At 41.8% G+C, this 25,451-nt stretch overlaps 2 protein-coding genes across 3 annotated transcripts; both read left to right on the top strand.

The window, feature by feature from the left end:
• Positions 1-203: 203 nt before the first annotated feature.
• On the top strand, positions 204-11,790 carry matk (megakaryocyte-associated tyrosine kinase). Of its 2 annotated transcripts, none has more exons than XM_053430096.1 (13): positions 204-506; positions 827-872; positions 2,014-2,127; positions 2,227-2,342; positions 3,038-3,257; positions 4,848-4,941; positions 5,155-5,220; positions 5,385-5,484; positions 5,606-5,690; positions 5,930-6,003; positions 6,190-6,385; positions 6,910-6,996; positions 9,718-11,790. In XM_053430096.1, exons 2-13 carry the CDS (start codon positions 864-866, stop codon positions 9,943-9,945), a joined length of 1,389 nt encoding a protein of 462 aa, XP_053286071.1. In that variant the 5' UTR covers positions 204-506; positions 827-863; the 3' UTR covers positions 9,946-11,790. The 2 variants fall into 2 exon arrangements, with proteins under 2 accessions (XP_053286071.1, XP_053286070.1); XM_053430095.1 differs by having other exon boundaries at positions 208-514.
• A 6,246-nt stretch (positions 11,791-18,036) lies between these two features.
• rx1 (retinal homeobox gene 1) lies at positions 18,037-24,804 on the top strand. The gene is made up of 3 exons (XM_053430094.1): positions 18,037-18,346; positions 20,912-21,165; positions 22,044-24,804. Exons 1-3 carry the CDS (start codon positions 18,037-18,039, stop codon positions 22,548-22,550), a joined length of 1,071 nt encoding a protein of 356 aa, XP_053286069.1. The 3' UTR covers positions 22,551-24,804.
• Positions 24,805-25,451: the final 647 nt, after the last annotated feature.

Raw genomic sequence — 25,451 nt, 5'->3', positions numbered from 1 at the left:
TGGTTTTCGGGTTAGAACAAGGTTTAGGTTATAGGGTTAGACTTAATCGTGATGGTTAGGGTAAGGGGCAAGGGAATACATTATGCCAGTGGTGGTCCTCATAAGAGACACGTGTTTGCGCGCGTGTGTGTGTGTCATTGTTCCGTTTTAGACACATTGTCAAGAGACCGACAACAAACGAGAAGTCCCTCACTCCACCAGCGTCACTTCTTACGTCGCCTCATTAAATATAAACGACATATTCCTAAATATCCAGGAAGTGGCCCTGACAGACGGAGTCCGGCGCGCGAGCAGCAGCAGCAGCAGCTGGAGCTGCAGGCACATCTGGATCGGGACTATTATTGGATGTGCTCCTGTCGATACGGGCAGATGAAGAAGAGGAGAGGGGACGTCACCGCTGAATGAAACGGAGAGGACCTGAACTCGTGCGCTTGTTTTCGTGCAGTTTACAGAGGAGAGGACAGGAGGCTGTCAGCGTCTGTCCAGAGAGACGGAGACAGAGACAGAGCTGCAGGTACTGAAACATTCATGTCCACCAGCATCCACACTGAACAAGCTGTCAGGGAGGCGTCCAGCTGCTTGTTACTTTAAATCCCTGCGACACGAGCAGTCAGACACATGTCAACATCTGTACACATGTCAACATCTGTACACAACATCTCGATTGTTTTATTGTATCGACCTGTATCATTCTCGTTGTTTTGTTTTCCTCGACATGCACAAATCCAGACATTAGACAGTAACACACACCGTGCACAGCAGCTAAATGCTATTCAGATGTGTTCATAGACCCCCCCCCCCCCCCCCCCTTTTTTTCCCTTTACAGGTGATCCAAGCAGAATCATCCAGCCCTTGTCCTGTTCATGGCAAAGGTATGTACACGGAACATGGGACAGTGTGTAGGAGCACGTTCAAAACCCTGATTTGATGTGGTGTCAAAGTTTACCTGTTGAAATTAATTTTAGAGATCTAAAACAATAGCTACATATTTGAGTTTCATTTAATTTGAAATTTTTTAATAATTCGAATTAGATTTAAGTCATTTTAATACAACGAGATCAGCGTGTAGGCGTAGAGATGGAAGCCAGTGTTTCTGGTATTGAAGTTTTCTGGAATCTCTTGAGTACAGGTCGTCTGTGTACAATTGTTTTATATGATAATGTTATTGTGTTTGTTGAATTCCTTCTGCTATTGAAACTGTGACTGAGTTGGCCAGGTCTTCTTTGTATATGAGGTTTTTGATCTCCATGGGACTAACCTGATTGAATAAAAACTAGTAGATTAATGTCGACCCTCTAGCTCTAGGGTACATTGTCAATTATTTTCCCAGTGTAGTCCTACATTATAATGGGGGTCCATAAATATCTAATAGGTTCTACAGTAGTAACAGTACAATAGTTGGTAAAGCTCCAATGTCTAAATTCAAAACTAAACATTTAGATGAACACTTTAACTTTCTACGACTGATCAATCCCAATGGGGTTTGAAGCAGTGGGGGTGACCAGGTGGAAGTTTTTGTTGCAATCAGGTTGATATTAATTTCACCAAAAGTCCGGCAGGATCCTTTTTCATGAGTTACTTCCCTTGTCATGGAAATCTGTGGTTTCCCTGTTCTTTAGTGGCAGAGCAGTTCTGCCCACGTATGTCATGAAATGGTGGTTACATGACTCTACCAGAGAATTTGGATTTTGAACGGCAGATACAGGAAGTTATGTGCTGACCACTGGGTCATCTTTTTTGACAACATCAACATTTTTTGAGAACCAGTGGGTTTAAATCATGGATTGTATAGAAATGATGATTTAAATTAAGCAGGTTGATGCTCCTGAAATTAACAATGAAGTCAGTGAACTTAGACTTAGAGTTTCTGCTCTTACTTCCTCTATATATACCATGACAATTACAGATTATTCAAAATTAGCTGTTTAATAACCATAACAAGCCTGTAAATTCTGACTGCCTTTATTTCAGATATATTATAAAGATTGGGCTGTTTCCTAATTGTCTCTGCAGATGAGCTGGACTGCTGGGACTCAGTGTGTGGCCAAAGGAGACCACAGAAAAGCCAAACCTGGAGAACTGGCCTATCACAAAGGAGACATCTTCACTATTGTGGACATTAGCACGGTACTGTCGGGCTGAATCCAAAGCACAGTTCATTCTTATGTACATGTACTTCCTCTTTGTGAGTCACCGTTTGACCTAACACCGATTGCTGTTTTTCAGAGGAAGGGTTTTTACAAGGCCAGACACAACACCACAGGAAACGAGGGGCTCATCAACTCCACCAGTGTCCGTGAGAGGGAGGCTCTACGTGTCAACCCCAGCCTCAGCCTCATGCCGTAAGCTTCATCTTGTGAATATTGCAAGTGTTTCTCTTCAAGCTTCTCACAGGAAAACCAATCTTGTGACCACTCTGTGTGGGTTGCCTTTGGAGGTGCAAACAAACCCTGAGTATTAGGAGTATTAATCACTCTAACATCCCATTTTAATGAGTTAGCTGCCAAATGTTGGTTAGTCCTGTGCAGTAAGTGATCAGTCAAAAAATCCTCACCCCACATTAACCAAACTTGGTGTGAATTTTACTTGGGAGAGTAACAGGGAATGTGGTATCTACCAAAGACTGCAACGTCTTTATGGATGTTTTAAGGCACTGTTGTACCAATATAATTGTATCACTCCTGGTGATGCTGATGGTCAATCTGACGGATCCTCAGTGTGTTTGTGTGGGAGAGGGCGGATTTTTGTTGCCATTCGGTTTCAACTTTTACAAATACAATGGCGATCCTGTGATTACTTTAGGAGCACCTACAGACTATAAGAAGTTTACCTGCACACACAAATTAACTCTCTATCCGAACATGCCGCACTATGACTGAGAGGGGATGAGTTGAGTGGGAGGGATGTTTTGTATTTTTCATTTAAAGGCGATGTCCTCCCCTACAAAAATCAACTACTGGTCCAATGCAATCACCTCCTGTTTGAACCCAAACAGAAACAGTATCAGCATGATTCACCCTGTGCTGTCTTTCATCAGCTGGTTCCATGGGAAGATCTCTGGTCCAGAGGCGGTGAGTAAGCTGCAGCCGGCTGAGGACGGCCTGTTCCTGGTGCGAGAGTCGATCCGCCATCCCGGTGACTACGTCCTGTGCGTCAGCGTCTCTGGAGCGGTCGTCCACTACCGAGTGATTTATCAGGACAAACAGCTGACTATCGACAACACGCAGTTTTTCTACAACCTTATCGACATGATCGAGGTGAGAGAAGATGAAGTGGGAAAAAAGACTTGAACAAGTCCAGCTGCAGTGTTCACGACATCTGTGAGGAGAATTGTAAATTGTATTGCCTGAGGACTCGATGTGCATTATTCAAAAAGTCACTCTCATGTAACGGACTTCAGTGAAGGGCTTCCAGGCACAAATCCATCTACTTCTGAGGTGTATACAGAGAAGCAAATAAGTTTGCAGTAAAAAATAATTTTGTGTGAGGGCAGAGCTGTTTGCCTTGTGGCCTGTGGCTCCAGGAGTTTTGACCTCTTCACAATTGGGACAGCAGCATCAATTATCGATTAATACATTTAGTTGAATCCCCTAGGCATGCAGGTTCTAACCCGGGGCTGTGATGGGCCATGTGATGGGCCATCAGATGATTAACAGAAAGATTTAAATTTTTTTTCATAAAATTTAATATTTTTAATCAGATTTTTTAATATAAAATCGACCCCCATGATAGCACTGGAGGAAACGTATCTGTGAGCCAAATTTCCTGTTGATTCAATTTAATCCATTCATTAAAACACAAAAGTCTGAGGACTCCCAAAGCCGTGGAATATTTAAATTGAGACTGAAGTGCTGGCACAACAGACTGAAAGCATCTGTAGGGAAACGTGTCTCATGCTCACTCTCATGTTAACACAAAGGCCATAATCTGGATCACACACAGATGTCTGATCATTGTAAGCCATAGTGGGCCTAAACCCCACCAGTGTCAACTTTCACTTCATGTGTCAGCCTAAAACACATACCGGAAACCTCATGGGGGTTGCACTGTAAGCTCAGCTGCAGTGAGGTTCAGAGACCCACTTCCCACAGTTAGCTGCAGCACCTTATCAGCGGGCCACAGATGGCGTCAGGTCTGAGTCAGAGTGGCCGACAAGTTCCTGTGAAGACGTTGCAACGACGGTCTGCGTCAATATTCAGGCTGAATCATGTCCTCCTGTAACTTCTGTGACCCTGTGCCTGCAGACGGCTGACTGTACCAAACCAGACTTTAATGTGTCGCTCTGCATGAACTCCAATTTATATACTATACTTCTACCTTTAGACACCGACCAGTATCTCGACACATTTCCTGTGGTGCAGTGTGTCTTACTTTCTAGGTTAATGTTGAGCATTGTTTCCTCATCAGGCCGCAGTCCTGACCACAGTGATCATATGGCTTCCTGAGTACTGAGTGTACTGACGCACAGCTCAAACTCTCTGTGCCAATGATTCAATGAGCTTGTGATTATTATTTTAAGCGAGAGAAAGCAATAAATGTGTTATTGTGGTAACATTTTAATGACAAGTATGAACATGGAGAGGAAATCACAGACGTTCTAAATAAAAAAAAATCGTATAAATAACTGAATGTCTATAATGAATATAGACAATAATCATATTTGAACAGATACTAACGATTATACAAACTAACAAATATGCTTTCAAAACACATTGTGCAGCGACTTCTTGAAGTAGTCTCCTTTCATAAGTTTGTGGCCCCGGTGAAAGCTGCGGCCCAGCCCTGATGTGTCACATGCCCACAGATGTGTGTGATGAATATCTGCTGTTGTGTTTCCGTCTCTGCAGTTCTACTCGAAATACAAAGGCTCCATTGCTACGACTCTTCTCAAGCCCAGACCAAAACAAGGAGCCAAGTCGGCTGAGTTGGAGCTGTCCAAAAGTAAGTCTCATATTTAAAACTGTGTCCAAAGAAAATGGTATTGGAGCAAGAGTGCCTTTCGTCAGAAGGACTGAAAAAAGTGGGTTTACCCCTGAAATGATTTGAATTAATCATCAGCAGTCCTTTTTAGAATATCAAATATTCACAGCGATGACCAAAAAGAGAAAGTAAAAGAGAGAGGCAGGTTTAGATTCATGTGTCTCTCCTCCTCAGGTGGATGGCTGCTGGACATCGCAAAGCTCACACTGGGGGAGAATATCGGAGAGGGGGAGTTTGGTGGTGAGATTTTTATTTTATTTTGTTCCCTCTTAGTGGTTTTATAATCTCTGTGGCCTCACAGGGTTTGCAGCGGAAGTAGATTTAGAGCATGTTTCTCAAGAGAAGTAAAGTGCTGTCATACAGAAGATCTATGAGGGGTAAATAATGTGTCACTGTCACCGCAGCTGTACATGAAGGAGAGTACATGGGCCAGAAGGTGGCAGTAAAGACCATAAAATGTGACGTCACAGCCCAGGCCTTCCTGCAGGAGACAGCAGTTATGACGTGAGAACATTTCAGCACTCTAAAATATTCAGCTCCTGCCAAAACCGTGTGAAGAATGAATCACCACAATCAACTCTGTGTTTCCATTACTGTACTTACTTTGTGAATTTGTGTTTCCCAGGAAGCTCCAGCATAAGAACCTGGTGCGTCTGTTGGGCGTCATTCCTCACAAAGGCCTCCATATCGTCACAGAGCTCATGAGCAAGGTACAGTTAACATGTCTGTCAGTGGTTTCTCCATATCAGCATTCTCACAATAAGAACAGATAACAATGTAGAGTAACTGAAATAGAAATCAAAGTGGAGTTATGTGATATGTTAGATAGAAAGCAGTTAATATTCAGATATACTGGAGCATCCAATAGTTGCCCCCAGCTTGCAGTGTGTAGAGAACTCCTCTTACGGAACATTACTGATGTGTTGTATCGTTTGATTTTGTGTTGCAGGGAAACCTCGTTAATTTTCTCAGGACAAGGGGACGCTCGGTTGTCACCTACGCTCAGCTGCTCCACTTTGCACTGTGAGTTCGAGCGAGAATTTTAAAATGATCATTTTGATTCTGTGGGTGTTCTCCATAGCAAATAGCACACTGTGTGCAGAGTGTACACAGTGTGGACAGATGGGCAGCGTACAGTGTTTGAACAGTGTGCTTCATGAAGGTCACCTGAGACCTGTTTGTGTGGCTTTGCGTGTTTTGCTGCTGCAGTGACGTGTGTGAAGGGATGGAGTACCTGGAGTCTAAGAAGCTGGTTCACAGAGACTTGGCAGCTCGCAACGTCCTGGTCTCTGACGACAGCGTGGCCAAGGTCAGCGACTTCGGTCTGACCAAGCTGGACTCCAAGGTGTCAGACAACATCAAGCTGCCGGTCAAATGGACCGCCCCCGAAGCTCTGAAGAAAGAGGTGTGAAGAGCTTTCCTTTTCCCCGTTATTAGTTATTAATTATTATTATTATTATTATTATTATTATTATTATTATTATTATTATTATTATTATTATTATTATTATTATTATTATCATTAATTTTGCTACTACTACTACTACTTATAACGTTAACATTCCGTATCTGTTTATGAACCTATATCATTACATCCTGTTGTGTGTGTTTATAGAGAATTTAGATTAAAATGAAGCATAAAAGAAGGGTGGCCATGAATCACTTTTTAAAATATATATATAACCCTATTAAAAAATCATTCATTAAATCCCGATAATCCATGTTAATCCATGAAGTAAGACCAGGTTGGTGTGAGGACCCTTTGCAAATCTTTCTTCAGTGTATCTTGTCTTTTATCAGGATTTCAGACTTTGAATACTTGCTAGGTTAACCCCCCCCCCCCCCCCCCCTCATAATCCCTTTACTAAGTAGTTCCTTTTATAAAGTGTCTACATACAGAAAGTACAAACTGTTTATCTCATCGTGCAGAAATTCTCCACAAAGTCAGATGTCTGGAGTTACGGTGTTCTTCTGTGGGAGATCTTCTCATACGGTCGCCTGCCGTACCCGAAGATGGTATGTAGCACTAATAAATGTCACTGTTGGTGTGTGTGTGTGTGTGTGTGTGTGTGTGTGTGTGTGTGTGTGTGTGTGTGTGTGTGTGTGTGTGTGTGTGTGTGTGTGTTTACATCATCAAATATGTGTCTGAGAAACTGCACTCCCCCATCTCAGGTGTCTGTGCTTATGAATGACAAAAGTTGATATTGAGAGGTCACCCCTATATGACATCTACAAGGATCTACTCATGATAAATCCCGAACACTTTATACACTCAGATTTCCTTGATTCAGCAAAAACAAATTACGATATCAACAATAACAACAGACTCAAAACAACCCCTCCAAAAGTACAAGCAGAGACAAGTACAGGAAAGTTAGACAGCTGTAGAAGCACAGACTCCCTTTGTATATAACGTATAATATTTGAGTGGCAGAAGCAGTTTGTCGTACTGTACAGTTGTTTGGTGATGGACTGTTTCAGTAGCAGCTGTAAAGTCACGCAGGGATACTGAAGGACAGAAGCAGTGGGGGGGGGGGGGGGGGGGACAACAGCAGCTGCACAGTGCAGGGTGTACGAAGGGTGTGTGCAGAATGTTTGCACTCGAGAAAAAGAGAAAAACAAAATCAGGTCAGATGAACAGCCTCACCACATGATCAAAACAGGGAAACCAGCTTCTTCTATGTCATTTAAGTGATGATCAGAGTGGAGGAGACACAGCATAACTGGTTTGATCCACAGCATCAGGCTTTTATCTAATCAGGAATAATTATAATACTGTCACTGAACTACATGTCACAGTATTTGACTGGTATGACGTGATGCTATGTTTGTCGGGATAGAGAAACAGCAAATTTCACCATGCATGGATCGGGGTATATTGTTTTGTTGCATATAGATGAATACACTTCCAACATTGAGTCACATGACCAGAACATATGGACCATTGCTTGCTGATCCTCGGTGACATAGGACAGTTATCATCCAACCCCTATTATATTATTTTATATTATTATTCACAGTGATCAGTATGTCCGTCTTTCAGGATGTTTTGTTTTTCAAGAAATTTGAATTAAGAGTAGATTTTGTTTCCTTATTAAAACTTGCAAACCATATGTACATTTTGTACGAAATGTCACAGTAATAATAATCAGGTAATGAAGTGGTGCTTTTGGATATTTTGGATTTCTTGAGATTATTATTTATCCCACATTTCAACAGCAACAAGTTTGATTTTGCCAAAGCTACTCAACTTTTCCCCAGTAAGTAACAAGATGCCAGACACCGTTTTGTTTGCAGTGTATAGATATGCAGGGATTTACCTGTTATCCCTGGCAATGAATTACAGAATCACTCAATACTCAATATCTGACATTAAATAAACACTAATGACAAACTGGAGGGATGATAACATTTAAAAAAGTTAAAACTTGTTATAAGCATGTCCTGCTGTATTTATATGATCATTCTAATCTGAAAATGATCTAAAATCAGCCGTTACAATGTTTACAACCTCAGTTTACTGGGAAGGCACCAAATAATCTGATTTGTTTTGTGTGTGCCGGCGGCGTAAAGTCATCTCCTAATCCCTCTGGGTTTTGACAACTCGGCTCTAATAGAACAGAGATGATGACGGGAATATGAACTGACTCCCCTCTGAGCCCACAGCAGCAGGAAGGAGTAGCAGGCTTGTTACCTAACTCCTGTACCATGTCATGTCAGGATTCATGTCTTATCACACAGAAGGTGTGTCAGTTGAAAAGAAGCCAAGCCGAGTGGTCAGATTGGTCACTAGGACGTCATCACGGGATTGACTTAGCATGTCTGAGCAGGAAATCGCCTCAGGTCATTGACATCATTGTCCCGCGTCACCAAGGAGAGAGGTTTATCAGAGAGACTTCACAGGGGAGCCTCTACTGTTACAGTACATTGTGAAAGGGCAACATGGTGGAATAATCGCTTTTTTCTTAGGTAGTCTAATCTACTTTTATAAAATCTTTGTGTTGGTAGGAAGAAGAGCTTAATCTTTACCGGTGTCACAGAGGTCAGAGGACTCTTGGTGTAAGAGACAACAGGTTGACCCAACAGGGATCATGTTGAAACTTTAATGGAGAGACTGAAAAGGAAGTGTGCTACTTAAACAGGGCCCTGTTTGCTCTGCTCTGTCTTTTAATCCCTGCTCCCTGACTACAGGTGATTTGTGTCTTGGCCAATGGTTCAGCGAGGACGGCAGGATCAGGCAGCATTAAAGGAAGGGACAGTTGGCACACTGAGGCCTTGATGTCTCTTTTGCACAATACATAAGGTGGTGGTGTCCTTTTAAATGTAGATGATTATCTCCTAATCACTGTCTGCTCAACAGGTTAATTCATTTGAGTCAAGTTTATTGTACCCTCAATTAAACTCAGCACCTGGTAATTTGTTATCTGCTGTTATCTGGCAGAGAAGACAAACTGAGGGACCAGCGTCAAAATGACAAAGAGGAAGTTTGTGTGTATGTGTGTGTGTGTGTGTGTGTTTAGTATCTGTGATTTCAAAATACTCTCCCGCACAGTGCCAGAAGAAACCTAACTTTCTGTTTGCAAAAAGAATTGCAAGGCTTTTTTTGTAATTGCTGTGCAGCCACACAAATGTTTATTGAGCTTGTTTCGTATTATTTACTGATGTCACCACACCTTCCACTCCTCCCTCTCTACCCCCACTTCCTTCCTCCTTCCTTGTTGCTCCCTGATCATGCAGTCTTTGAAGGAGGTAAAGGAAAGAGTGGAGGGAGGTTATCGGATGGAGGCTCCCGAAGATTGTCCTCCTGGCGTTTACTCCCTAATGACCATTTGCTGGGAGCAGGAGCCGCGCAGAAGACCTGCCTTCCACAAACTGAGGGAGAAACTTGAGCGGGTGATGGGGACACACAGCCCGGGCCCTGGGTCAGAGCGTCGGGATGGGATCCAGTCTGGCTCGGGATGCTGATCCTGGTCTTTAACTCACAATGGTGGAAACAACTAACCTGCTCATTGTGCATCACACAAAAAGATCCAGCGTAAATGTTCCTTTGCACCCAACAGTCTAACGGGATTCCTTTGGATATGACAAGACAATGATTCTGGTCTGATGTAATGCCAGAAAAGATTTTGTAGTTGGAGGCTTGAACATAATAACTTTGTTTCAGTGGGTCTGAGCAAAGCAAAAATGGTTGAATCATATCCTGACGTGGTCATTTTAGTACTGAGGCTGTTGGATGGATTTTCATGAGACAGATAATCCTCCTCCTCAGAGGATAAATCCCAATCGTCTTAAAGATCTCAACCACTGGATGGATTGCCATGAAAACGTGCACACACGATTAATTCTAATGTTCACTTTTTTGGCTTAATACCTTTGAAGCCATGGACTATATATAAAGATGGACAAAATGAAAGATCTCTAAAAGTGAAGCCAAAGCGGCTTGATCACCACCTGGTGGTTGGCTGCAGTACATATCATAGATCCCGCCCCCTCCCTGGTAGCAGATGTGATATGAGCCAAACTCAAAAGTCACACATAAATTATGTTTTTTGTCATTTTAGCTCTATCTTATCACAACGATTTATGTCAAAATGTTAATTTTATTTTATTTAGTCATTTGATGCTATAAAAATATGAAATGATTGACAGCTGAGACTGACTCCCAATTGGTTGAGCGTTGAGCGACTGCTACTGCGCAGACTCTGAATGCACTCGATTTTCGTATCCAGGATATAATCCTTCTTTTCCGGATTGTGAGTGAAGACGCGTCCTTACAGTGTGGATTTATTGTCTTTTCTTGGGATTTCTTGACAGTAAGAAAAACCCAAAGCACCAGTATCACCCTTAGGAAATATTGTAAAGCATCATGATTATACAGTCGAGTCTTGTAATGTTTTTTGAAACATTTTTATATTGATTTTAAATCTCATGATGATATGTCCCTTGTTTGAATGTCAGGTCTAAAATGTGGAGTAGAAAGTGGTAATTGCAGGTAATGTCAGGGAGAGATGTCAGAAAATAGATGAAATGACGAAAGAAGACAAATGCTCATCCTGGGTTTAATCCCCAGATCACTACAATCTGCTTGTATCCCCAGCATTAGGCTCACGGCCTCAGGGCTTAGTACGACACATATTTGATGTCATTTCTGGTCGATAACAAGTAAAGTTGGTCTTAAAAAAAAGATAATGTTTTTGCTAGATGATTGGGAGAAGTGTGGCTGCTCATTTTCAGCAAATACTCTTTAGTCCTTTGCTCAATACAGTAGCTATTTGACTTCTGTGAATGACAGATGTTTAATATTAACTCATCTAAGAAACCAAACCTGTTGTTGCCACTTTGTGCTCCACACTCCACTGGTTAGGACAATAGAGGGGATTACTTTGATTCATTTCTTTCAATTTTAATTCAGCGAATTTAAACTGAATTTGTTTTGTCAGACTTAATCTAAAGGAAATTCGTTATTTGTTACTCATTTCTGTTCCGTCTGTATTTGGATTTTGAGATTAGGAACGACCTCGTGTTATCTGCTTTCCACTTCCCTCATCTCTAGGGAGCTCTTGGGACTTTTGCGGGTACAGAATGTTTCATGCTTTCTTATTGTTCGACTGGAGTTTTATTATTTTACATATAAAGTTAAATTATTATATTTATTAGAAGACATATATCACTAATTTCACATCTAATAGACATGCAATGAAATGTAAGATTAATACACTTTTCAAGCTCATCACATGCCACATTCGAAACCTCCTTTTTTGGATTATTGTCACGTCACAAGACTAAATTAAAGATGTCATTTCACTTTAAGTCTGTTTAAGCCTGGTTTTTAGTCTGTGCCCCAGGGGATGGACCCCAAATTGAGGCTTGATCCTTTATCTGCTGTTATCATGCAGCGCTGACGTGGCTCCGCAATTTGTTCAAGCTGCTGGGTTTCCCTGAAGCTCTCTAATGGGATGAGCAGCAATTTCCTGCACAAGGATTTATTAAGGGGGCAAATGTAAAAAATAAAATAAAATACATAATAAAAGATTTGCTGTCTTTAAAGGGGATGAGTTATACGTTATTTGGTGGAGGATTTTTTTTTTCCCCCTCCTTGCTTGTCGTGTGTTTTTGGAGCACTGATGTAGGGATCTGCTTTTTGTACCAGTACCCATATGTTAATGGGGGAGCAGGGATGATTTTCTTAGTGGGTCTAAGGTGTTCACTCGATTAATACTTAGTGAGACTTAATCTGCTGATCCACTGGCAGAGGTAAACAGAGAGTGAGCCGTCAGCTGTTGCTTTCAGCTGCTCCTAAGGAGAGACAAGATTTAGAGGGAAGGTCAGAGCTGGCCATGCAGTGGAAGGAGTGAAAAGCATTTATGATGTCTGACAAAGATTCAATGAAACAATAACTATGAGGTTAAAGTGGGATTTGTTCTTGGATTGATTAATATGTTTCTTTGAATGATTTATTATGATCTTCCTCCTTTATGCTCAATTTTTTTATTCTCAAGCCTTTAAATTTATTAACAAAGCTTATTTATGAGGTAGCAACTCGATGGGTCCTACATATTCATGTGGGCAGCTTCTTTGAACCAATGTATATATTGTTTTGTAAGCTTGCATAAATAATGCCTCGCATTCCTGTATGAGATGAATATAACCATTCAGATTCAGGTCCAAGATGTGAACACAGATTAAGAGAATGGAGATGATTAGCAAAGGATTTATTGTAAGTGAATAACAGAGTTTGTCCTGAGGACTCCACGCAGGAGGCTGGGAATGATGGAGGGAAGAAATCCTGCGTGAAACTATTCGATATCAAAAACAAGCAAGAGTTTGCTGAAGTGACCTTTTCCCTTAAACTCACCCGCTTTCATTGAATTCTTCTTCTGTCACCGTCACTTACCGTGGCTATAGTTTTAAGTAGATTGTGGTCTGAGGCTAAGAACCAAGGAGGTCTGAGGTTAAGAAAAAAACATGCTCTCTGAGCCTAAGTACATAATGTGCTCTTCCTAAAATACTGCTGGGTCTGAGTAGATGATCATTCCTGGGAAGATGCTTTCTTCTGTGTCAGAAACAATAAGTACTATACCTTATTCAATGGTGATGGCAATTAACTTATAGAAATATAATTTATTTATCTGCACCTTTTCTTCAGTGAAAGTTGACTAAATTAGCTCTGACATTAACATGCTGCTTTCATATAACATCTTTATTTCCTGTGTCGCCCATCACCTACGTATTGCCTCTTCAAAATGTGTCTGTGGGTTTGTGACATTATTATAAATAATCCAAGTGATGCATCAAATGGTTGTGATTGTCACCATGATGACAGAAGAGTGCACTTAAAAATAAATGGAAAGTTACAGTTAGGCTCTAGGTTATAACTTATCCCGAGACCCTCACAGTCGAGACAGCTCTTCTTCAGATCTTCAGCAGAACATCTGCCAAGTCGGAAGTCAATCGGATGAGCGTATGAAGGACTATGTGTGAAATATGTTAAGCCCAGGACATACTGTCCAGTAGGTTAGTAGGTCAGGCTCCACGCAGTGTACATCATGGCTCTTACAAGTGAACAGCTCTGACCGTACAAGACCAAGAGTGGAATTACGGCAGATTACAGAGAAAAGACCAGTTTTCACCTCATCTCGTCTCTTTCACTGTTGGAAATTCAAACTCCTTGTCATCCACTGGTTGTTCCAAACGACCCAATATGCAAAGTACAATAATCTGATTGTGGGCTGGTTCCTATAATGCAACAACAGGAAGATCCAGCTTTACCAAGGCAAAGATCTTTCACAATGCTGTCATATTATCAGCTGATAGGATAAGAAAGGATGATCATGGCAAGCTGCTACTTTGTACAGAACGCGGGGGGGGGGGCACTTTAACTCATGAAACCAAGGTAAAGAGCAGCCACCTGTCTCTCTAATCCAAGGTGCCTGCCTCACAGAGGGACACTACTTTAACTCTATATGTCCGCTTCAATTGAAATAGAAGGATTCATCTCTGTCTGCTGTCATTTAACTTGTTAGTAAGTACTCACCTCACAAACAATATTTTCCCAAACTTGGGGCTTTAGTCATGAGATGCCATTAGCTTTAAAGAGCTAACCATAGGGTCATCATAGAACTTAGTCCATGACCTCTAAGCCATGATGGAGGATCTGATTACCCTGTTCTCCCAGTGTCTGTCCAGGTTTTCTCCAGGTGCTCAGTGTTAATGTTAGCCTCTCTACACTGACCCTGATGTGTGAATGTAAGAGTGAAGGATTGTTTGTCCCCCCTGTGATGAACTGGTACCCCTGCCTTCGACTCCACCAAATTGAAACGTTAAACGTCTGACAGTAAAATTGGAATCACAATGTTTTTAAAAGGGAAATGTTTGCATTTGTACGTTTAGAGTGTGCATGAGGGTGTTTTTCTGTCAACTGAGTCAAAAATGTTGATTTAACTTTGTTAAACAAGAGGATTTATTGATTCCTTTTAATTTAATTCTAGGCTTTAACAATAGAAAAGGCTTCTATAGCACAAGCTACTTCCTGCCTGTTTGCACTTTATTTTGAAATGTGAACTGATGCACACACATGCTGCAATAACTATTCACACAAAGTCCATACAGTTCAAGCACCTTCGAATGTATATATTCTTAGTTTGTATTGTATGGCATTTGACATTTTTAGAGTAAGCCCTTTTTTACCTTGCTTTTATTTAAATTGTATTGAACTATTGCCCTGCTGAGCTGACAGGTTTCCTCTGTGTGATCTGCATATGACAAACAAAACTTGAAACTTGGAACTGGTAGGACGGTTTTTATTTGGATGTCAGCAGCGGTGCGTTCATGGCCTTTCTGCCAACAGTTCGTTCACATGTCTTTGGAGGCAGGGTGGCATCAGTGATATCAAACGTCAATGTTAAAAGAATTCCAACACTTTTATTCACGGCCTCACCCAGCAGAGGAACCAATCACAGAGGAGAGATGCCTGTGTGTATGTATGTATGTGTGTGCTTTTCCATGACAGAGAGCCAGTAAATCACATGAATACCTTCCCTGTAACACCACCTCACTCTTCCCTCCACCTCACCTTTTTTTTCTCCCCCTCTCTTCCTCTCTCCTCCCCTCTTCCTTTTCTTTTTCTCCCTCCCTCCCTCCGCCCCCTTCACCTCCCTCAGTAAGCTGACACTGCGCATTTACACATTAGCGGCTTTTTACCGCTAATAGGATCAGGGGGACTTACATTGTCATCTGATAAAACTAAGCAGCTTGATAACTACACTGCTCCTTTTTAACCAATTTATGCTCAATTATAAAAACAGAGGCAGAGCTGAGGGACAGAAATGTATTAACACGATCATGAGGGGGTGAATGAGTGATCATTACTCCCTAAGCTTGTTGACTACAAGAGTCATCTTTAACAAGACTGTCGGTCATTGGCACTATATTGTGTGTTCATATTGTATTACACACTGGTTTTCACCTTTGAAATTCAGGTGGTAATTAAATTAAATTATTTAACTAAACAAAAGACAATTGAGTCAATTTATTGTACTATGCAAATCGTGACTCTGATAAGATTTTCCTCTGTTACAACCTGACAACATATCCTCCAAGTACTTTCTTTCACTCTCTTCTATTAAAATAACTACGAGCTACTGTGGCAGTACTTCAGTGACAGTATACACCAGCCCACCAGTTAAAAAACACAATGTGTCTTTATATACTGGCCTGGATATGGACGCACAGTGGTTTTTCAATGGTTGAGAGTAATAAAATGATTTAACTCAGTTTATCTCAGTTTAATTCTTCTTTAGACCCAAGAAGAATTAAATAATAAAAGGTGTAAAATTTACTTGGCAGGACCAGAATCAGAATCAGTCTGTTATCATTCCACAAAATCTTATTTCTTCTTAAAACCTGGTGCCTACATTATCCACAATGCATCACCACTACTTTGGTTTGGTTGGAGATTCAACTTCGTTGAGCTAGTATCGTCTCATGTAGTTTGATCTCAAGCAGAGATGAGGATTCATACTTTTTCTTTCAAACGTAGTTTGTTAAGTCAATCATTTCAAAGCGAATATCTATTTAATCGTTTTGTATTCTCTTCTACACCTCAACAATTGACTTGTTGATAACAAGTTTGCAGTTGACAAACAAGATTCCTCACTATGGCATTGTGTCATGTCAGAGTAGACAGAGATTCAATCCAGACATTTCATGCAAAAGTGTAACACAAAATAAAACATTTCTGAAGATAGATGTCATTCTCCCTCTGTAACTTGTTTTATTATTAAAGGAACTACATTTAAGAACAAAACCTTTTCCTGGATCGGTTCAATCACATATATTCGTTGCCCTTTTAAATCAACAGGTCTTTCATCAGCTTGTTATATGAAGATAATCCGTATTTTTAGACTGGATTTCAGCTCATGTATTATCATTACAAAGTTTCCCTTTTCATGTAGTTCCACACAATAACACCGGGAGGTTTGCTTTGCTCGGTGAAAACCCCAATGTTTTTTTTTCTTTTTGTCTTTACAACCAAACAAAAAATTATGAAAGGAAGTCTTGTCGGGGAATCATTAGGCCGGGCCTCCTCCTGTGGGGGTGAATGGAAAACGACATTTAAAACAATTACTTGAGCAGAAAACAGCTGCCAATCACTCTTAAAGGGGAAGGATCCCAATTAACAACCCTTTCCTAATCCCCTCGTTTCACCTCCTACGCCCCCCCTCAGCTTTGTCCACCTCTCCCTCTGTGTCTGCCTCCTCTTTCTCTCTCCTCTCTGAGCTGGAGTGCTCGGCTCGTGTGTTGACCGTCCTCTGCAGTGGGCTGCTTTGATTTACCTGCACTTTATTGCAGTGTGGTTTTTTTGTTGTTGTTGTTGATGTTGTCGTCAGGACTGTTTGTCCAATACAGAGAAATTATTTAGAGAGAGATGCAAGGTGAGCGGAGCGCATAGCGGATCTGTGGAGGAGTGAAGTTGGAGGGGGAACAGGTGGAGGACTGGCACCAGCAGCTTCAATACTTCAGCGTATTTACTTCCAAGAGGTAGGATCTGTTTTTATTCTACTTTCACTCAAGCTGGAGTTCAACTGTGTTTGCATGTACATACTGAAGATGCTTGCATCCGGAAAAATGAGCTCAGCAAGCAAATCAGGGAAACTGGACTTAACATACAAACACTGATGCTCAGGACTTTAGGGCTTTTTACTACAACTCCAAATACTCCTGCTGCTCTTAGAATGAGCATGACGGAACACAATTAATACATAAATTATTACTGAATCTATTCTGTGCACAATCTTTGCAATTCCAACTCCTTCATTTACTTCACTTACTCGCTATATATAATGTTCATCAATTAGAGACAGTGCATCTTAATTAACATCAGCAAAATGCACCTAGTGTGCCAGAATTTTCCTCTGCAGTTAATTTTCTCCTATTTTTTCGTAATGTATTGTTTCAGAAACTAATTTATTCAAAGTTAACATTAGCTGTGAATGAAATGCATATGAAACTAAATAACTGCAGATAACTCCATAGTTGCTGTTCCCAAAAAGATTTGGATCCTAATTATATTTGTTACAAGTTCACAGCATGAAAAGTGATAGAAATAAGCGATACTATTAGTATAATAATCAAATAAATTATTTACAATAACATTCTAATAGAGAGACTCAAGAATATTGCATCTGTGTTTGCTTTTATGTGTAGTAGGGTTTTGGTTTTACTCTAGGAAAATTAAAAAGTTTATGTCTAATAATGAAGTTAACTCACATTAATATTTAAAGCTGCAGTGACCGCTCAATACAAAAGTGATAATTCATTTGTAACTCGTGTGCGTTTAGTTTCCTTCAGCACATTTTGAATTACACACTGACTGAGTCTGAGAGAGAGCCTCTCGACCCCCTGCGATTATGCTGGGTTTAAACAGGTTCAGATAGATGGAAGCATGAACAGTCATCCCAGGTGACCTGGCTGTTGCTGACCTTTTACAGTACGTTCAGTCTTTCATTTAAGCCCCTTTCCTCTGACCTCAGGCCAGGTGAGTGCCCAGACGCTCTGATGCATTTATCCCTGGATACCATGAGCATGGTGGACGACAGCTGCCTCTCGCCCAGCAACTTCCACGAGATGGGCAAAGGTGGGGGCTTCGCTGCAGGGGGCCGCGTCCACAGCATCGATGTCATTCTCGGTTTCAGCAAAGACCAGGACCCCCTGCTCAGTCCTGCTGGGGCCCCTGGACCCCATAAAGTGGACATAGAGGGCCTGGTGGAGTCCAATGGGAAGCTGCAGGAACCCTCATCACACCCGTCCTACAGCGGGCACCTGGTCTCTTTGAGAAATGGCAGCACAGAGCAGCAGCAGTACCACGGTGAGTCAGGCTGAGGATGAGGATGATGCTGACTTCCATTCGGACAAAGCAGAGTTTTCTATAGGACACTTATTAGTTTCAATCCAAGTCATTGGCAATGGTTCAGAGTATTGATCATACAGGGGCCCCTCTGGTCTTTGAAAGCCGGGTGAGATTTAAATAATTTTACTGCAACAAAGCAAGTTATTGAAACTTATGAGCAAAGATCATAAATCCTAAAAAAACTTGGACCACTGACTAAACCACAGATTCAGTTTTTAATGGTGCAAGCAAGAACCCGAATGTGTCGGTCATCTTAAATCATATAAACTTAAATATCTAGGCCCTGATGCTTCTTCACAAAAAGATGAGGAAAGGTATCAGACTGCATGTAAAACAGGTTCAGCACACATTTAAAAACTTTCTTTAAAACTTATAGATGAAACAAAAACAGATTGAGCAGTATCCATAAATCACCCAGAAATGCAGATACACATTTTCATTTATTGCTTTAGCCTTTGTTTGTTAGACAGTGCAACTAATAAATTTAAAAAATCTGACCCATTTAAATGCAGCACTTCCAGTACAGTTGTATTTTGTATGTTGGTGGAGCATTTCCATGCCATTTGCATCCATTTCAAAGCTCGAACCGTCAGATTCAGGATCCATGCGTTACACACTGTTGCCAGGCAGAGCCGGTTGCATTTGCTGTGTGAAGTGCGGCCGGCTGAGATTGAGAGATAAATCACAGAACAAGATGGTGTAGGGGGGTTTATGTCCCAGAGCACAATCCCATCCCCTTGTGGAATTCCCCTAATCTTCTCTTCCGTGCAGATTAGATTGTACAGTAGTTCATTCGGGTGCTGTTGTTATCATTCCATCTCAGGATCAAATTTATCGCGTTTAATCAGAAAATATTTCCAAATGCAGAACCTGGCAGTGGGTTGGTGATTTTGTGGCAGGAACAAGAAAAATCTGATAATGTCCATCGGCCGGAGATGGACATGAGTGATTAAAATGAGTAGCTGGATCCAGGCGGATGTTAGTTTACTTGATTATTAAGGTACATCAACACCGATGACATCACCCTTTTGTGTGTAGCTATCCAGTGAAGTCAGCCCAGTTCCCCCCGAATGAGCAACTTTTCAGAGTTCGGTGTCAGTCGCCCCCCCCTCTCTGTACTGAGATGTTCTGCTGGCTGATAAACAGTGGGCAGCCTTCAGACTGGCGACTGTGATGGGCTGACAGGCCAAGAGCTGGTCACTGAACCAGACCTGACCTCTGCCTTTGTCAGAGCCTGGCCTTTGTCATAGCTGCTTAATGAGAGGTGGATAAATGAACCCCCGAAAATCCCTGCTCTGCCTTCGCCTCTGCTCCCGTTTGCCAGTTGAAAGGCCACAGTGACCCCCTCCTTTCTCTCCTTCACCACATCCTATTAACAGAAACAAGCTCACATTTACATACATACACTGGCAGTTGTTTCGCTGCAGCAGTGAAAGGACAGTGAAGGTCCGAAGGTCTCGTCAACATGCAGGGAACAATGATGAGGACAAAACCTCACCTACCAACGACCATAATGAGTAGTTTGACCTTTAACCTTACTCTGGTCAAACATGTAGGTTCATCATCGACTGTAGGAGCAGTAACTTGATGCAAACATAAAAACTACAACTTTTTTTCCCCCGATGCATTTGAACTGAAGTCGTAGCATCAGTTTTGACTATCATCAGGCAGCTGCTTTCAGCGAAAGTGTAAAACCCCACCACACAGCCCCTGCTAGGCATCAAGCTACGAACCAACTTAGCAACTAGTGGGTTTATTTTAAAGATGGAGAACAAACCCAGAGCTAAAAGAGAGTGACTATTGAACTTTGATTCAACGGGTGGACAGATGCACAACTCCAAATCAAAAATAATTTGGCTGTGTTTAACACCAAAGGTGGTGATATCTTGATGTAAAGTGTCACACATCTTGATATACAAAAGATGTTATTGAAGGTTAGATATTCATGGGAGAAATAGAACAGACGTCTGAGGGAGTTTTTTTCCTGGAATGATGATGAGGAGTTGAGTTGCAGTAAAAGTGTTGTAGCATCCGTGGACAGTTGCTTGTCACTGGCTGGTGCCATCACATGGTGACGGGTTTCACTTGCACTTGAACTAAAACTATACATCTTACTGAAGTAGTTTATTATAACAATGTGATTTGCCGGTGAGTTCAAAGAACTCTTTTTAAATGTTTTTGAATGTCTTTCTAAACACAGTTTACTGTTTCAGAAGATAAACCCTGGAAAACACTTTTTCTTCTTTTCTTTTTCTTTAATCCGATTAGGAATGTTTTTGAGCTTCATTGAAGTTCAGGGGATTGCTTGCTTCACTGACCTACAGTAGCCTATTGTTGCAGGTGTCAAACTAATGTTTGCTCTACTGGAAAGTGGGCACTACGTTCTTAATATTAACTACCCATTCAGTTTTTACTTTCCTCTGGATTTTAGCACCTACAAATAAAGAATACTGGGTAGATTGTTAAAAACTACATATAAATGAAATACCCACTCCTGATTTATTTGTCTCCTTTGCTGAACAGACACTGGCTTATTCACAAATAAGTGCGATGACGAACTGAGTGAGGCGAGGAAGAGCGTCGACAGTGACGACGGCAAGTCTCCGGAGCTCTGCAAGGAAGAGCAGCCCAAGAAGAAGCACAGGCGCAACCGCACCACATTCACCACTTACCAGCTGCATGAGCTGGAGCGTGCCTTCGAGAAGTCCCACTACCCAGACGTGTACAGCCGAGAGGAGCTGGCCATGAAGGTGAACCTGCCTGAGGTCCGAGTTCAGGTACGAGAAACCACCACATCAGAGTGTATACAGCAAGTTTTAAGTTTTCACGGTCAACATCACAGAGATCATTTGGCCGGAGAATTATTAACCTCTTTTCATTCATAAACACAATTATTTTTTTTATTTACATTTATAATATTCACGGCCTATTTTTAAGGTTGAATTTCATTTTTATATTGTTTTCTCTTATATGAGGGTTCTATTGCACTATGTTGACAGTTGACAGTTTATCATAAGAGTTAAAGTGGTGTTTAATAATGTGAGGTGCTCTTACGTAAAGTGGAAAGCCGTTGGGCTTTGGTTGGTCATAGTTCCGGTGAGGAGATTGCACTAGAAGTTACGTAACTTCAATGAGTGTTTCCAAGTGTTTAAAACATACATAGTCCTGATGTCATGGAGGTGAATAGCCAAGTAGGTGCAGGGCTCAACTGCAGGCAGGGCCCTCTTTAGATTACCTAAGGCTTAAGACTGAATGGCATCTTAAAGACTGGCACACAGCAACTGCAACTGATGATGGACGGTAGAAACTAAATACAAAGCAGAACAAAAGGAGAGTTTACCCACTGAAAATTCCCTGACCTTCCAGCCAAATCACCATGTGATCATGGGGGTTGTGGTTTGGTCAGTTGTTATGGGGATTGCGTCACATACGAAACAGAAACAATGTGTGAACAAAAAAGTCCAATAATGTCAGAGGATGTTTTTATTTAACACTATATTGGACAATAGCGTGGATGCACCTGCGGCTGGCTTCCAACAACAAACTTATTTATTGAGAACATATTTAAACACATACTGACTGTCCTTCCATGACACCCAGAATGCATTTCTCCTTTCTATCATGGTAATATCATTTTGATTTTGTCCTGGTCCAGGTCTGGTTCCAGAACCGCAGAGCTAAGTGGCGTCGGCAGGAAAAAATGGACGCCAGCACTATGAAGCTCCACGACTCTCCCATGCTGTCCTTCAACCGCCAAGCACCAGTTCACAGCATGGGTCCGATGGCCAACTCCCTCCCCTTGGACCCCTGGCTGACCTCTCCCCTGTCCAGTGCCACGCCGGTCCACAGCATCCCCGGGTTCATGGGTCCACCTCAAGGCCTCCAGCCCAGCTACCCCAGCCACGGCTTCCTCAACTCCAATCCCCATCCTCCTCATCCTCATCCTCACTCTCATCCTCACTCTCATCCGCACTCTCATCCTCATCCATCCATGGGTCAGGGGATGCAGAGTATGGCTCCGCCTCCTTACCAGTGTCAAGCACAGTACCCCGAGAAATACCCTCTGGAGGACGTGGAGCAGCGCAGCTCGAGCATCGCTGTACTGAGAATGAAAGCAAAAGAACACATCCAGTCTATGGACAAGACCTGGCAACCCATGTGACCAACAAACCTGGCAACCTGTGTGAGAGACACTGGGAAAAGGAGATGATTAATAAAAACAATTCTTGGGTATCAGGGTGACAAACATTGAGTACAGTGTTGGAAAGGTGTCACCCACAGAGCAGATGAAAAGGATTTTGAGCTCTGAAGACTTTGAGACGTTTAGTTTGAACTTTCTTATATTGTTTTTCAGTTTTTCTCATCTCAAGGACATGAAGCAGAGGAGTTACTGATGCTTTGGGTGCTGTAAATTGTCGGCAAATGTCTTCTTCGTGGCAGTTTCTCAAAACGAAATTTGCACCCTGCGCAATTTTATTTCCATATCAACCATGTTTTATAAGAAACTACAGACATGCTCCACCTCAATGGTCGACCCATACTCAGTTTGTATGCTGATATTGGCCGGTGGGGAAATCATACTTTGAACTTATATGTAAGACATGTCAAAATATGAAAATCTCCTAAACGAGGCACTGCTGTAGTTGTTTAAATTCTTCTCAGCACTCTTTCTGAGATCATTTTCAACCCTCAGATTGACTGAGTGGGACAACGCATCACATTCTGTCATACCTTCTTTACTTTTCCCATTTTCATCAGCCAGTTTGTGTTTTTACTAATTAATCCAATTGTCGAATTTTCATGGGTCAGCTGATCAGAGTCTCTGCGAATTTTGTGAATGAACTTTCAGTCTCATTTTAATGCGAGAGCAGCTTTTTCAGGAAAATCCACACACTGAGACACATGACTGTGACTGCAAGTGAACTGTTGATTTCTAGCAGCTATTTGACTGGTTTTCAGTTCATCTCCCACTTACAGTATGGTTTAGGTATTTGAACCTGAAGCTCATAGATACCCTGGTATGACTGGAGGAAAATGACAGCTCATAGTTCTCAATGTACAGGGACGCCATTCACGGCGCCATTAAGTCTAAAAAACATATTTGTGTGGCAGGAAACAAGAATCAGAGATCTGATGCCTCCTTCTACAGAGGACCAGAGCTGCAGATAATATACCAAAAAAAAAAGAAAAGAAACAATCCTGCACGATGATAATCTTTTTCTGCCGAGATGCTTTAATGAACGAGGGGAGGAAGGAAGGAAAAGAGGGAGGCTGGTGAGAGGAGCAACCCTCTTTTTTTTTGCTTGAGTGGCTGTTGGAGGAGAAAACCTGTTGGCAGTTCAGAGTTGGGTGGCTGCGTGTACGTGCGGGGCAGCAGAAAGAGCCCTGTGTGATGCGTCACCCCACATAGTTTCGTCTTTGTTCAGCACAATTGATCCAAGTGCATCCTCTTTGTCTGAAAATGAGGAGGGGGGGGTTGGAAACGGTCTCAGGCTGCACTAAATAGGCCCTTGTAACCATTTTTCATGGAAAATGGTTCTCTCTCAATCACAGGAGGAGAAACATGGATCGTAGCTGCTACGCTCATTAGTGACACTATATTGGTTGTGGACCATCTGTTACAGACATAACCTCTAATTATGCTCAAGGTACAGACACAGTTTGTTTCTTTTGAGCTCAATGTATCAGGATGTTTATGATTCAGAGCGTCTCACAGAACTGAACATGCCAAGAAAAGTTGATCGGTAACTTTTTCGACTTGGATTTGGAAGAGAAGGAGAGACTCCTTCATCTTAAAGTGCAATTTCAGAATCCTCTTTATTTTTGATATGTATAGTTTTTAAAGGAGACCCATTCCCCCCATAAATTCCCATTATATGGTTGTGATATTTCACTTTAATATGATTTGAAAATTGTTCTGACGGGAAGTCGTGAATGCAGCGACAAAGAAAACAACATTTGGTCATTTCTGGTTGATTGAAAAGTCCTGTTTAGAGAGGGAAAACACAGCCTTACATCGGCTGCTCATGATCAGTCATCATGTAGTTTGTTTGTTGTTTATTGTTGTTTGTTAGTGATGTTTAGACCCCCTGCTTGAAGATGCCAGGACCCCGGAGGAAATAAGGATTACCTTGCACACTAAGAGCTTCTCTAGGATGCTACATATGTGATTTTTGGACAAAGAATAAGCCAAAGTTTAGATAATGGACAAAACTGCACTAGATCCCAGTTTTGATTTGTTTTTTTTTATGTGAAAATGCACAGAATATTGTTTCCTATGGTTGTTTTCTTACATGTCGTAGTTATATCTGTCTTAGTGATTTCATTATTTTCTTTCTTTTTGGATTTTTTCTGGATCATCGATGTCCATATTCTGGAAAGAATGACAATCTGAAAATAAATATAGTTTGATAGAAGCCGTATCTCTGTTTTCTCACTGCAGTGCTTTCATGTTGACCTGTGCACCCATTCCCACGTGGTCACTGTTTTTTTTCTTCACCTCACTAAGTCTAAAGAGCAATCCAAGATTACTACAATATAATCGTTATCATCTGACATGCACGGGCAGAGACATTTTTCTCTCTTTTCCTACTTGTACTTCGTCTCTCTGTCGTATAAGAGCTCTTTCTTTTTTCTACCCCTCCCAATCCTCCCTGCTTTTCCATGGTTTGGTGGCAGGGTGCCAGCCTGTTAGGAAGATGAGACTCCAATCAATCAGCGCTTCCCAGGGGGGCCTCTGACCACAGGGCCCGGCTCCCTAATTGCCCCCAGGCAGGCGGGCAGGCCGGCAGGCTGAGCCGCTGCAACACATGTTCACAGAGTGACCGGTGCCGCCGTGCTGGCTGCTCTCCTCAGCGTGTGAATCACTTTCCTGGACAGATGGACGTACCTCACTTCTGGGACCATATGGAGAAGCTGTAGTGGAAATAACAGAGACATATTTTGTCAGTGTTGTGTTGTTGTTGTTGAGCTCCAGTTTTACAATTTGAGATGGAGAGCTGAGCATCCAATTATATCCCAAACATAAATACCCAAAACAAAGCACAGAAGTTGAATAAACAAC

The sequence above is a fragment of the Pleuronectes platessa genome, chromosome 9 (genome assembly GCF_947347685.1).
Source record: "Pleuronectes platessa chromosome 9, fPlePla1.1, whole genome shotgun sequence".
Taxonomy (NCBI): Eukaryota; Metazoa; Chordata; class Actinopteri; order Pleuronectiformes; family Pleuronectidae; genus Pleuronectes; species Pleuronectes platessa.
Note: the sequence above shows the minus strand (reverse complement) of the source record. Positions and strands in the feature narration are given on the sequence as shown.